Source organism: Megalobrama amblycephala, linkage group LG7 (assembly GCF_018812025.1).
Source record: "Megalobrama amblycephala isolate DHTTF-2021 linkage group LG7, ASM1881202v1, whole genome shotgun sequence".
Taxonomy (NCBI): Eukaryota; Metazoa; Chordata; class Actinopteri; order Cypriniformes; family Xenocyprididae; genus Megalobrama; species Megalobrama amblycephala.
The window spans coordinates 7,500,206-7,514,776 of NC_063050.1; the positions used below are offsets into that span (position 1 = coordinate 7,500,206).

The following is a 14,571-nucleotide window of genomic DNA, read 5'->3' on the forward strand; positions in this document are numbered from 1 at the left end:
CAGACAGAACTTTGGGTTAAGGTATTTTGAAGGCTGACGCTAACATTGCCGCTGAAGAACTGTGCTACACTACTACCTTCAATAAATTCTTCTCCCCACAAGAACTCTAGTCAAGCTTACTTATTTTATGTATTAGAGAAATCTAATACATTGGCGAGCCACCCAAACGACTGCACGGCCAAATACAACAAAATCTAACAGTACATGGAAAAGACATACACTGAGTTTCAAACTCCATTGTTTCCTCCTCCTTATATAAATCTCATTTGTTTAAAAGACCTCCGAAGAACAGGCGAATCTCAACATAAGACCGACTGTTACGTAACAGTCGGGGTGTACGCCCCCAATATTTGCATATGCCAGCCCATGATCGAGGCATTACACAAGGGCAGAACGTCTGGATGTGCACAGCTGAATCATCAGACTAGGTAAGCAAGCAAGAACAATAGCGAAAAATGGCAGATGGAGCAATAATAACTGACATGATCCATGATATCATGATATTTTTAGTGATATTTGTGAATTGTCTTTCTAAATGTTTCGTTAGCATGTTGCTAATGTACTGTTAAATGTGGTTAAAGTTACCATCGTTTATTACTGTATTCACGGAGACAAGAGCCGTCGTTATTTTCATTATTAAACACTTGCAGTCTGTATAATGCATAAACACAACTTCATTCTTTATAAATCTCTCAAACAGTGTAGCATTAGCCGTTAGCCACGGAACATAGCCTCGAACTCATTCAGAACCAAATGTAATACATCCAAATAAATACTATACTCACATGATCCGATCCATGCACGCAGCATGCATGACGAACATCTCGTAAAGATCCATTTTGAGGGTTATATTAGCTGTGTGAACTTTGTGTTTGCTGTTTAAGGCAAGCGCGAGCTCCGGAGGCGGGGGAGCACGAGATTTAAAGGGGCTGCAACCTATATATCGGTGCATAGTTAATGATGCCCCAAAATAGGCAGTTAAAAAAATGAATAAAAAAAAATCTATGGGGTATTTTGAGCTGAAACTTCACAGACACATTCAGGGGACACCTTAGACTTATATTACATCTTTTAAAAAGAAGTTCTAGGGCACCTTTAAATCAGTAGTGTCAAACTTAGTCCCTACTAGTCCCTACCCTAGTTTACTTCTGACCCTGCTCTATCACACATACCTGTAGTTTTCAAATAAACCTGGTGGATTTGATAAGGGGCATTTAATTAGGGTTGAAGCTAAACTCTGCAGGGCTGTGGCCCTCCAGGAACTGAGATTGACATCCCTGATTTAAATGAATGTGTGTGAACTGTAAATATAAGACATCTCATTTCAAATTGATTATGAAATAGCAATAAGATATAGTTCTAAAAATCGTTCTAAATATAAAAGAATAGCAGAGTCCACTGGAATCACGATTTTGTCCAGCTGATGGGTGATAAAATTGACAGCCAATAAGAATCCATCCTGGTTTAAAGAGATCCAGCATTATAGAGCGGCAGACAACAAAACTGCAGCGCACGCTTAGAAAAAACAGAACATTTTTGTCCGTTGGTGTGGACACTAAAATAGTTATTGTTATAGTTATCATTCTTGGTGTGCATGGGCCTTTAAAGTTGACATGATACAGAAATTGTGGTCTTTTCTTCCCTAGCTACACTGATGACTATCTGAGTGAAATGGCTTCTTGAATGAGAAAAAATGCAGGGCGGCACTTGACTTCCATCAGGAATGGATTGAACCGTTGGATCACTGTTGTTAGATATGTATAATAAAATATAATAAATAAGATTTGATTAAGATAAGACTGATTTCATTGTGACTTTAGATTCAGGTGACCAGTCCCTTGTAGCATTTTAGTGGATATTTGTCCAATACCTGACGTATAGTGATCTCTTCTGATTGGTCCTCAGGGATCCTGAGCCTGAACTGATGCTACTGTTCATCATCTGCTCTCTTAGGTCATGGATCTTGGCTTCAAATCGGCTGTACTCTGAAACACAAGGCCAAAAATGTCAATACTACCCATCTCCCAGAAAGCTGCTGTTGAATGTTGAATTGCTGGACTCTAATTTCTGGAAAAATGTTTAATATATTTGCATGAATTATTAAAAAAAATGGTTTTAAATTAATTCAATGACTTAAGTAATAAATACGTGTTTCATTACTGGATGAATCAGTGTTTTTGAACGAATCTTTTGAATGAATGACTCTGACATAAATATGTCACTTGTGGCATAAGATGTAATTGATACAACCGTTATTTGAGGTTCCAAGTTAGTTTCAAAAGGTGTTTTGCTCTATTTTGATCGCTATTGTCGACATCAGTGTTTATCCCAGTACTTCTGTGATAATTTGAATACTTGTAACTGAAATAACTACTGTGTAGTTCAAAACTGCTCTTTCTGGCTCAGTGCGGCAGCACTAACACAGATTTGAATGTTCCGGTATGATTTTGTCAAAGGTATAATAGAAACAGACGAATGGTTGTCATTAATAAAATAAGATTGCATGGGTGTTTCGTGCAGCTCTATTTCAAAGTCCCTTTAAATGCAATGAAACTGCAACATTTACTATAAGTGAGTCTGTTGCAGTTAAAAGCACATCTTCTCAAAAATTTATTTCAAAGGGAATGCAGGAAAGAGCAATAGAAATTTACTGGCATTGTTAACAGTATAATAATGTTCTGTAGGACGAGTTGTACAGTCAGCCTTGGATAATTCAATATCCAAATCAAATTTTTATGAGTTCTATTTAAGACCCTGACCTGACTTAATGACTCAAATGAGTCAATTCATGGCTATATAACTGGAGTATTGGTTTATTGGCTTTTTACTTCTTGCAATAACACAGCCAAGAGACTCCTGCTGATCGTTGATTGATTTCTGTTTTGTTTTTAATGTGTGGTCAAAATGATTGACGTGGTACTGTCTTACATTGAGAAAGACTCACCCTCTGGTCTGTACTGGGCAACGATGGTGACTGTTTGTCCGGCGTTCTTCAGGGCAGCTGCAGCCTGTTCATGAGTGGCACTGCGTAGGTCTATTCCATTCACCTAAGAAAGATGCAGTCGTTTATACATCAATAGGGCAAACGGTATGATAGTGGTCTGCAGACTGTTCAACACTGAGCTCAGTATGTCTGGTGAATACTGTTTAGAAATTCTCCTAATTAAAAGTTTATTTTGAATGTAACAGGGTAAAGCTTCAGTGGCCACTGAAATACTCACAGACACCAGGCGGTCTCCTTTCCTCAGCTCTCCACACAGGTCTGCAGGGCCTCCGGCCAGGATGAAGGAAATAAATATGCCCTCACCATCCTCTCCACCCACTATGTTGAAGCCAAGCCCTGTAGAGCCTCGATGCAGCACCACCTTTCTGGGTTCCCTACATAACCGAAAAAAACAAAACAAAAAACATAACTACTAAGCTTACAGACTCATATCATGGTACATAAACTATTCATTCAGCAATCAGAATTAATACTTTAATACAGTCCCTTTAAATGCAATGAATCCGCAACCTCTACGACCTCTCTGCAATTTTTGTATGATGCATGCAAGAATCTCATAAAAAGATGTGATATAACTATCCATAAATCACTTTTCACATGAAGCAAAATATATATATGTGTGCTATAAATGTGCTTTAACATACTATAATAATGTTCAAGCATCATATTTCAGCCTTTAAGTGAATATAAGTGCCTTGAATATCATGCTTCTGTATGTCTATAGTGCATTACTGTACAGTATATGTGATTTACAAACTGAGAGGCATTATTTTCTGAGAGCACATATCTGGTCTCATCTGAGAACATAATTTTTTGTGGTAATCGATATTATGCCACAATAAATGTTCCTTTAAGAGTGCAGGATCAATTTATATAACTGGCCTCTTGGAGGCACTGCTGGTCAAGTTCTACTCTACTGCACACAGCTTTGTTCTACTACACCATAAAAAAAAAATCCCTGTGGCTATCCTACAATACTGACACTGTAAAGTCAAACGCCATTTTATTACGTCAGGTTTTGCCTATTAAATTGAACATTTACTCTAAAAAAAAAAACAACAACAACAGCACTGAACACAATAACATTTAGAATGGGACACATGTTTTTCCTTTCAGGCTACGTTGTACTGTATGCTTGATTGTGCTAAAATTCAAATCCTCCTGCGCACCTAAATGGTCAGATTAATAGAATCGTTTGTTCTGTTGGATTACAACAATCTTGTTTATTCATTTTCTGGCAAGCTGGCTAAGAGGCTTGATGATGTGCGTTTTTTATGAAAATGAACCAACACATGACGTGGTTGGGCTAAATTTGGAGCTTATCAAATCGCTAAATCGGCATTGACGTGTCATTTTAGGTCGGATTTCTCTAAAGGTCTGCTGTTGCATCTGGATAAATGTTTTAACCGCACAATTTTTTGCATCCAGTTTTTGATTACCATTTACCGTTTTTGATTGAGCCTTTTTAAAATTAAAATGGATTGTAAAATCAACACGTATGTTTGTCACCGGAGCAAAAGTTAATAGGAATTTGATATTCCAGTGAACTCTATCAAAGTTCATACAGCTTCTCATCTATTCATGACACCCTCTTGAACATCACAGGTGAGCATCAGAGCACTGACCTGCTCTGGTAACACATTATAAAAATAATCATGAACAGCTTGAAGCTTCCCCTTTGTTGAACTCACAAACAATAAGGTGATACTAAGTCAGTGTACCACAAAATAATGTCAAGAAACACTTCTTTTTATTGAGTTCTATCCTAACAGGCTGTACAAAATAACATACAGCTCCATCGGTGTAGTCTGATACATGAATATTATGCACTGGCCCTTTTAATGAATCACTGAAAAAGACTTTCATGAAGCATTCACAAATATATAATTTTAAAATAATTTTACACATTATATTTTTGGTTGTGATGATTACTACTATCTGCAAAACAGTAGTCATTGTTGCTAATTTTAAAAATTAACATTTCTGTAGTTTTACCAAGGTTCCTTTATAATTTAAACCATTACCTGACAGAATTTCTCTTACATGTAAGCAAAATGCAGAACTAGAATTGAATGAGGAAATTTGTATTGATACCCTAGTAAGGATATGATTAGTTTTGTGTAATAAAATGTTTATTTAATGTGTAACACATTGATGTATACATACAGATTGCATGTTGCATTTCGTCTCGTTGCATTGTAGCAAAATAGTCTGTGCATGAGCACCATCGTAGGTTTATGTAGCCAATTTTGAGACAATACCTGGTAACATCATCTTCCCCCACTGTGGTCTTTGGGGTCGGGGAGTAGCGTCCAGAATGCACTGGGGGCAACGGCTGGCTCAGATAACTTGGAGGGCTGATATGATTTTCCATGTGTTGGGAATAGGCTGGGAAAGAGGAAAATGGGTTCAAACATTAATACACTGTCAATGTCACTGAAACAAGTCTGCAACATCTTAATCTGCATCACCCTAGAAGCTTGCACCAAATAGTTCCAGGATCGCAAAGAAGTTTGCCTAATCTTCCAATATTGCACAACTATATGCTAATCAGTAGTTTGCAAATAGACACGCGTTGTCAGTAAATGATACCTTTGGCTGAGCTTTTACCACCTGGGCCTCCACGGCAGCTCCACTTACATAGCTATCCATGTGGGTGAAAAAGACCTGGAGGTCAGGGTGAAACTGAGCCTAAACTATCCTTATGTTACCTGTCTTTGTCTCTCTGTAAATGTCTCATTTGAAGCAGAGAGTTATCTGAGCTCATGATAAAATGCTGCCTGGGTAACGGTGCATCCTCATATGAGCTCTGTTGATTGGAAATAAGTGTGATCCCTAATTGCATAATAACAGAATCATGGTAAATAGGATGAGGGAAGGAGATGGATATATAGATATATCTATAAGAGATAGATATAATAGATATTACATTGGCCAAGACGAGTAACTGAATAATTTTCCCAACAGCCTCAAACAGCTTTTAATGTCTGTTTGTCAATATTTGACATCGATAATTATAGTTGTAATGCCACCAGTGTGGAATGCATGCTTAAACATGATAAACGTTGCAATGGTGAGAGGCAGGGTAACAAAGCTCCCATCTACCCTATAGTGTCCACTTTATGAAAGACTGCTCTCTCTCTCTGATGAGGTGTGACACCACTTTAGTGAGATGAGACCAGATATGTGCTCTCAGAATCCAAGATACAAGACCACAATGTACTTAGAAAGAAAGGGACTTTTTTTTCTTTCTTAGAAATATAATATAATTAAGGCTGTCAATTTAACACGTTAATTTAGTTAGTTATGGAAAAAAACACATTAAAATTATTAACGCAATTAACACACCCGGCCCGCCCCGCCCCGCCCCGCCCCAGACCTATATAGGTCATCTGATATTTCATACAGTCGATGGTGATGAACATGATACAGGGCAACAACATCACAGCATGGTGGAGCCAATAGAATGCAGTTATATGCCCCTAAAATTCCCCTGTATGAGTTTTTATTTATATCAGCAGAACTATTTCCATTTCTGAGCAACACAGCAGTGTTTCTGAATTAATTTGCTTTTTGAACGAATCAGGGGAACCAATGATTTAATGGCCCATTCATAAAGAGAGCCATTTACTTCATTCCTGAATGAATCAGCTGTTTGAACGAATCGAATAAATGAATGACTTACTCATTTAGACATTTACTGCCACCTACTGGCAGTTTTAGTTTCCTATTTAGAGTATTATTACATAAAAAATAAAAATTTATTCCATATTAAAAATATATATATATATTATACCATATAAAAAAAAAAATAATAATTGTTCACCCAAAAAATGAAAAATTTGTCATCATTTAATCACAGTCATGGACTCATGGTCATAGTAGCCTAAAAGTTTGTGTAATAAGTTCTTTGTTGAATCAAATATAATATTTCTTTCTAAAGCTACATTTTTTAAACATCTATTTGATGCTTTTATCATTTAACACAACAATGACTTGAAATTATCTTTTGGGGGTTATTTTTCAGCCAAATTTGATGTGTGATTAATTTGCAATTAATTATTCGACACATTGTGTAATTAAATAGATTGATATAATATAACATACAATTGCTGAAATAAAATGAGCATCAATTTATGTATAATTCATTGAATTATCTGGTTATCCATTGGCAAAGATCAAGGTAATTTCCCATGCTGTAAGCAAATATCTTTCTCCTAATGTATTGATGAGTGATATTGATATTGATATGTGACATTTGATTAGAGATATTGAACTAAATTGAGCTGAATAATGACACAATTGTCTTCTGGTTCTGCTCTAAGGCCGAAATTGAATTTGTCGCATAACTGAAGTATTTCACAATAACACTGTTATTTTCCTGTTTATTACATTAATGTGAAGTTGCTTTGAAACAATCTGTATTGTATAAAGAGCTATCTAAATAAAAAATGTGAATTGATATAATTAGCTAGTCATAAAAATGAAATGTAATTCCAATTTGTTTTTTCAAAACCCATGTTAAGGCATTTTATTCATCTATGTGTCTATCACAGATCTTATTCTATTGTTTGTCCTCTGATGTGAGCTCTCTGATGGTTGTGAGATATATATTTGGGCCCAGTTGGCTGGGAGCAGCAGTGGCAGTAGCTTTCTCTCCTACAGTACTGCACTATGGCATATAATAGAATGAGAGGCTTAGCTGCAGAAACCTCGCTTTACCCTCAGGCGAAGCAGGGCGGAACAGAGTGGAACGAAAAAAAAAAAAAAAAAAGCACAACAGATGGTAAAATGCATGCTTTATGGCTCTTCATGGGGACAAAAATATAATCTACTAACACGAAGTCTCCCCCCTCTGCAACGCACTAACCAGAAAAAGCAGATCAGTGTGCCCAAAAAGCACACTCAAAAAAGAAACGTGCTTACACACCATCTACAAGCTATAAACAGTGTTATTTCCATTCTGAGTCAGGCTGCTGAATGATTGTGCACACTTAACAGAATTATTTTTCATTCATTAACTCAGACTCAGATTGGCTCTCTGAGGCCGGTGTGCCATCGTTCCACATGCTGCCCTCTCTGCATTAGGATATTGCTGCTTGGATTAGCAATACAGACTTGACCATGTGATCCTAGCCATGATTGAATTTGCTATTTGTCTTTCAAGTCAAGCAGAGCAAAGCATCCTTGTCTGCTGGCTCCACTATGATGTATGGATGAGTCTCAGGGATGTAAGTGTGGGTCTGAGGGAGTGAGTCTTTCTGTAGCTATATCATCTCTAGCTATCTTCCACAACCTAATGAGCTGCCTGCTTACCAGCTAACTGGTAAGAAACCTCATAAGTGACTCATTTGGAACGTGCTACATAGGCAGAAACTTTTTTCAACCCTCAACACTTTTTGGCACTGAATGTTCGTAGTTGTTGCTGTGGTTGCCTCTCCAAAAGATACACGTAATATTGTTGTGATGCAATGGAAGTAGAATAAATAGACAAAAACAGACAGTAGGAATGTGGTTCTAACCAATGGTTGTTGCTTGGATGGAGGCAAATCTTAAAGGGATAGTTCACCCAAAAATGAAAATTTGTTTTTGTTTATCTGCTTACCCCCAGGGCATCCAAGATGTAGGTGACTGTTTCTTCAGTAGAACACAAATGATGATTTTTAACTCGAACCGTTGCGGTCGTATAATGCGAGTGAATGGTAACAATTTATAAGATTAAAAAAATATGCATAGACAAATCCAAATTAAACCCTGCGGCTCGTGACGACACATTGATGTCCTAAGACATGAAACGATCGGTTTGTGCAAGAAACCGAACATTATTTATATCATTTTTTACCTCTAATACACTACTATGCCCAACTGCGTTCAGCATTCGCTTAGTGAGGTCTGATCGCGCTCTGACAACGGAAGTAATGTCTAGTACTCATTGAAGTATACACGCGAGACGCAGTTGGACATAGTAGAGTATATTAGAGGTAAAAAAAGATATTGTTTCTTGTCTTAGGACATCAATGTGTCGTCACGAGCCGCAGGGTTTAATTTAGATTTGTCTATGCATATTTTTTTACTCTTATAAATTGTGTTACCATTCACTCGCATTATAAGACTGACAGACGGCAACGGTTCGAGTTAAAAATCATCATTTGTGTTCTACTGAAGAAACAAAGTCACCTACATCTTGGATGCCCTGGGGGTAAGCAGATAAACATAAAATATTCATTTTTGGGTGAACTATCCCTTTAATGCAAGCTTGGAGTCTATTGTAAGAAAGGGACAGGGTTTAAGTGGACGAAATTATCAGAGATATCCAGTACACATCACAAGGAAAAAAGAAAAAGAAACATATGCATGGATGATGCTCCCCTTTTTTAGAAAAGTTTGAATATTTTTAAGGTATCAATGAATTTTGTATATTTTATGTATCAAATATGATACAACAACAACAACAGGCTTTTAACGAACATTTATTTGTTCATCTCTCTTGCATTGCATCATGTCTTGCCCTCCACACTAAAAATTACAGAGCTTTCGTCATAAAACTAAGCATTTAAAAATCTTACAAAGACATATTATTGGGAGATATAGAGTGACAAATAATATTTATATGCATTTTATGCAAGTAATCTGCTATACTGTACATTTTTGGGCATATAAATAGCAATAGCACCAAACTAAGCTATTTTTGCTCAGTTTGGCCTCTGAATAAAATTGAGGTGTTTTTTTCCTCCATATTCTCACTATATCATATATATGGGCCATAAAAGCCTGTATCAAGTATATGTCAAAACATTTGTTTTCTTTTATATTGTGTCCAAAGGTCTGACTATATTAATTAATTATTTCAGGCTTGATTAGTATTACAGGTTTTCTATTGATTATCACAGGGTTGATTAGTAATATTTTAGTATTATTTAGCAAGTTAGTATTTTTTATAATATAACAAAAAGAACTTAAAACATAACAGTAGCCTACTTTTGAAGAATACACAAAATGTATAAAGTAAACAAATGTTTCAAACAGAAGTGCAAAAGAAACGAAGCAACTATACAGTTCTATAAAAACTATAAAGTTCTATAAAGTCTTTAAGTATTTGGTGTTGATTGATAAACACCATCACAAATCTGAATGGCTACTTCAAAACATTGACTTCCTTTCTTTTCCGTGACAAGCGGTGTCAAAAACGTGAAGTAGCCTGCTGTGTTAACCCTGGAAACTTCTGTTTTACTGCTGTTCCATAAGCGCCCCTATTGTCAGAGAGTGAATTTACATTTTCACTCGTTCCATGTTGCACCAGGCAGTGTTGATAAATAGAACTGACTGATGGAAACTATGTCACTCAGAGCATGCACGCTTGTGTGTGTGTGTGTGTGTGTGTGTGTGTGTGTGTGTGTGTGTGCGAGAGAGAGAGAGAGAGAGAGAGAGAGAGAGAGAGCATGCATGTTTACAGTGGGAGCGGGGTTGCGGTTGTTGACTGACTGAGAGTGACAGATGCATTGCCGTAGTAACGTGTGCACGTAGCCTACTTCGAAGTGGGCTGTGGCTGAAAGCACGTTGCAATGACATCACATGACATGTCTAGACCCCAAATCTGCAGGAAATAAAGCTTCTCCGAATATGGCGGAGTTTGCATGAATTTCCATTAAATTCTGCAATCCTGGAGGGACTGGTTACAGCCCCTTTAGGAAATATGGGCTCCGCTCGAAAACTTAAAACCATTGCTTTCGGAGGATGCATTCCAAGGCAAAAAAGCATCAAGACAAGTCAGATTCCAATATTAGCTTCACTTCCTGTATCGAGATACCTTCATCTGATCAGTTTTTAGAGGCAGCATATCCTCTGCTGCCTTTGATATCCCACAATCCTGTGCTTTCCATTCTGTGACAGTTGAGCTAAAAAAATAAAGATGCCATCTGAAATTTGCAGTTAGTGGTCAGTTTGTGTGTAAATGTAAGTTTTTGACCAACGTTTTACACTTCTGATGTCATTTCTAGCGAGAAATTACTATTGTAATAATGAAATATTTGCTTAGTTATCACCAAAGCTTGCTCTCTTTTGCCGTAGATCATTCATTAAACCGCACAGCTGCTTCAGAAGTCTGTCCGAAATTAGTTTCGTGAGGTACCTTTGTGTGCTACAAAGGTCAATGCCTGATAAGGCAGCGAGGTAACAAGTCAGCTGACTAAGTTTTCAGACGTAGCCAACATGGCAGCTTATAAGGTTCTGAAACAAGTGCCTGTATCTCTTCTTTAGATCTTCCATCAACCATTTCCATGTGTTATGAAGGAACCGACATACCTTGGCTGCAGTATTCTGCATGTGATCCTCCTAATTAGGGACCTTTTCTCTTCTAGTGGTTTCTAGACTGATTTCTAGACTTCATCTGTGTCTAATAGGTCACGAATTATGACCGATATGGGGGTGGTTTTGTCTAATTGCCCCATACACAAGGGGGATCAGCGCTATGAACAGAGTTGTGCAGGCTTTGACTTTGAGACAGGAGTCATCCTTCATCATATTGGGGTACATGGCAGACATCCTTTTTAAGGATTAAAAACGAGTGTGTCTAAAGAGAGTTGTATGGGGCACATCAGAAGAGGTTGAGAGATCAGAAGCTTTTTATGACAAAGGCGTGTCTGATTTGGTGGTGTGGTGTTGTGTCTGTAAGTGTGTTACTGTGTGTCTGGGGTCAACAGCCGTTGGAGGGCTTAGCCGTGGAGAATAAGGGTGGTTGATTATGTAAATGTGCTGGTGGCACCCATGGGGTAAGTATAATAACTTTGAGGTAACTTTCATTCAACAGACTTTAGCTTACTGGAAAATTATTCTGTCCATCTTCAAAAGTCAAGATATTGTAGGTCAAAAGCTGTAGTCCCAACCGTACTAAGTCCTTTGAAGCTACAGTACAAAGCTAAAGTTCCTTTCACATGACTTGCATCAGGCATGCATCTCTCAAAACAAGCATCCTGTGGTGCTTTGACCACATGCGTCAGATGGACATCCTTGACCTGCCACCACTGGCCAGAGCCATTAAGATAAAAATAATTCCAATCCGATGAATCTGGAGTAAGAATAAGCATTTTGAGTTTATGTTATTAAAAGATGTGTCAAACAACGTCATCTATCTACAGGATCGGGCCACCAGCCATCAGCTACACTGATGCATCATGATTTTCTTGATAATTGTTGTCTGGGCTTTGAAAGGTCAACAACAAATGGAGTCAAAGTTGAAAGTGTTTAACTTTGGGTATTGCATTGCATTCACAATACAGTGCCTAAGGTAATACTATAGCTTGACGTATTACACTGGGGAACACTGACATGAATCATGTTTTAAAGGCCTTAAGGTTAATTTGTGTTTACCCTGGCTTTTCCATCAAAAGAGACAAATCATGTCGACTCTAGGGATGGGTCACAACGATCAACAAGCGAATTAAGGTTGGAATACACTACGTGACTTTTGCCCAGATTTTCAGTCTGAACACATTAACACTAGTTGCTAAAAGTCAGAGACAGGATACAGATGTTCAGCAGTCGGAACTGACAGACAAAATTGCATATTGTAAGATGGGCACAGATTTTTCAGCTTTAGACTATGATTCTATCCTGATGAATATTTTGAGCTGATTTTAGAACACACACTGTTTTCATTTGTCACGCATCTCCTAGCAATGAGGTGCTCGTTTCCTTGAGTTTGTTGTGTTCGGAACAACTTTTTTCCTCTGTTACCATTTAAAAAGTCTGCAAGTGTATGATGGCTGGAGTTTTAAAAACTGTTTACATTTTAAAAGGTGTGTTGTGTATTCCAGCCATCAGTGGTCTAACAACTGAGTCTGACATGTCGATAAGTGATGCGACGTGTATCCTAGTGTGGTGTCCCGTTCTCGGAATTTGTGCTCTGCATTTCACCCATCCAAGTGCACACACAGCAGTGAGTATTGAACACACACAAACCGTGAACACACACCCAGAGCAGTGGGCAGCCATTTTTGCTGAGGCGACCGGGGAGTGACAGTGGAAGAGAGTGGAAAAGAGCGCTGTTCATTCACTCCCCCCACCCCTGCCGGCACTAAGACTCGAATCCACGACCTTGGGTTACAAGTCCGACTCTCTAACCATTAGGCCACAAACTTTATTTACCATGTTGATAGTATATTATGCTCTATGTGTTAGACATGTTTTAAATAGTCGTACAAAAAAAGCATCTCAAAAGTTTGCATTGCGTTTATCTGTGGTTCTCCATATATGCCAAGATATTTCAAGTATTTCTGCTGAAATTATGACAAAGCTGTTTGTTTTAAAGGTGCCCTAGAATTAAAAATTGAATTTACCTTGGCATAGTTAAATAACAAGAGTTCAGTACATGGAAATGACATACAGTGAGTCTCAAACTCAACTGTTACGTAACAGTCAGGATCATTAATATGCACGCCCCCAATATTTGCATATGCCAGCTCATGTTCAAGGCATTACACAAAAGCAGGACGTCGGGATGTGCACAGCTGAATCATCAGACTAGGTAAGCAAGCAAGGACAATAGCGAAAAATGGCAGATGGAGTGATAATAACTGACATGATCCATGATATCATGATATTTTTAGTGATATTTGTAAATTGTCTTTCTAAATGTTTCATTAGCATGTTGCTAATGTACTGTTAAATGTGGTTAAAGTTACCATCGTTTCTTACTGTATTCACGGAGACATAACGGAGATTCATAAACACAACTTCATTCTTTATAAATCTCTCCAACAGTGTGTAATGTTAGCTTTAGCCACGAAGCACTATCAAACTCGTTCAGAATCAAATGTAAACATCCAAATAAATACCATACTTACACGATTAGACATGTTGCATGACGAACACTTTGTAAAGATCCATTTTGAGGGTTATATTAGCTGTGTGAACTTTGTTTATGCTGTTAAAAGCAAGCGCGAGCTCCATGGGCGGGGAGCAGGAGAATTTAAAGGGGCCGCGCAGCCTGAATCGGTGCATAGTTAATGATGCCCCAAAATAGGCAGTTAAAAAAATTAATAAAAAAAAATCTATGGGGTATTTTGAGCTGAAACTTCACAGACACATTCAGGGGACACCTTAGACTTATATTACATCTTTTAAAAACACATTCTATGGCACCTTTAAATCTTGTTTTTATTGAATTAATTAACATGGAACAAGAAACAAGAAAAAGACAGCCCAGATTGTATTTAGTATTTTTTTCGTGGTCAATGTAGATTCTGATTTATTTATTTATTTTTACAAGCAAATTGGCCGATTCTGATACTGGTTGCAGATATTTACTATTAATATTATTATAATAAACAAAAATACATATAGAGTATTGGAGTATACAAAAATACTCCATTTCAAATTAGAGGAAGGAACCACTGCTTTTTAATCACAATCCAAACAAAGATGCTACGCACGTTGCATGAGCAGTTGTTTTTTATTTGAATTAGATTTAATTTCAAGATTTAAAGCAAAAACAGAACGGTCTGACTTTATCTTTGTGAAATTATAAATGCCACACACACAAAAAAAGCATGAAACAAAAACAGCAGGCT

At 37.4% G+C, this 14,571-nt stretch overlaps 1 protein-coding gene across 27 annotated transcripts in view; it reads right to left on the bottom strand.

Annotated features, from left to right (window-relative positions):
* The window catches only part of dlg1b (discs large MAGUK scaffold protein 1b), a 138,574-nt gene that overhangs the window by 14,300 nt on the left and 109,703 nt on the right, over positions 1 to 14,571 (bottom strand). For all 27 annotated transcript variants that reach the window (XM_048195770.1, XM_048195769.1, XM_048195774.1 and 24 more), the window contains 4 exons: positions 5,266 to 5,392; positions 3,222 to 3,378; positions 2,945 to 3,047; positions 1,871 to 1,985 (listed from right to left, as the gene is read on the bottom strand). In XM_048195770.1, coding sequence (XP_048051727.1) covers positions 1,871 to 1,985; positions 2,945 to 3,047; positions 3,222 to 3,378; positions 5,266 to 5,392 — 502 coding nt within the window. The remainder of the gene's footprint in view (positions 1 to 1,870; positions 1,986 to 2,944; positions 3,048 to 3,221; positions 3,379 to 5,265; positions 5,393 to 14,571) is intronic.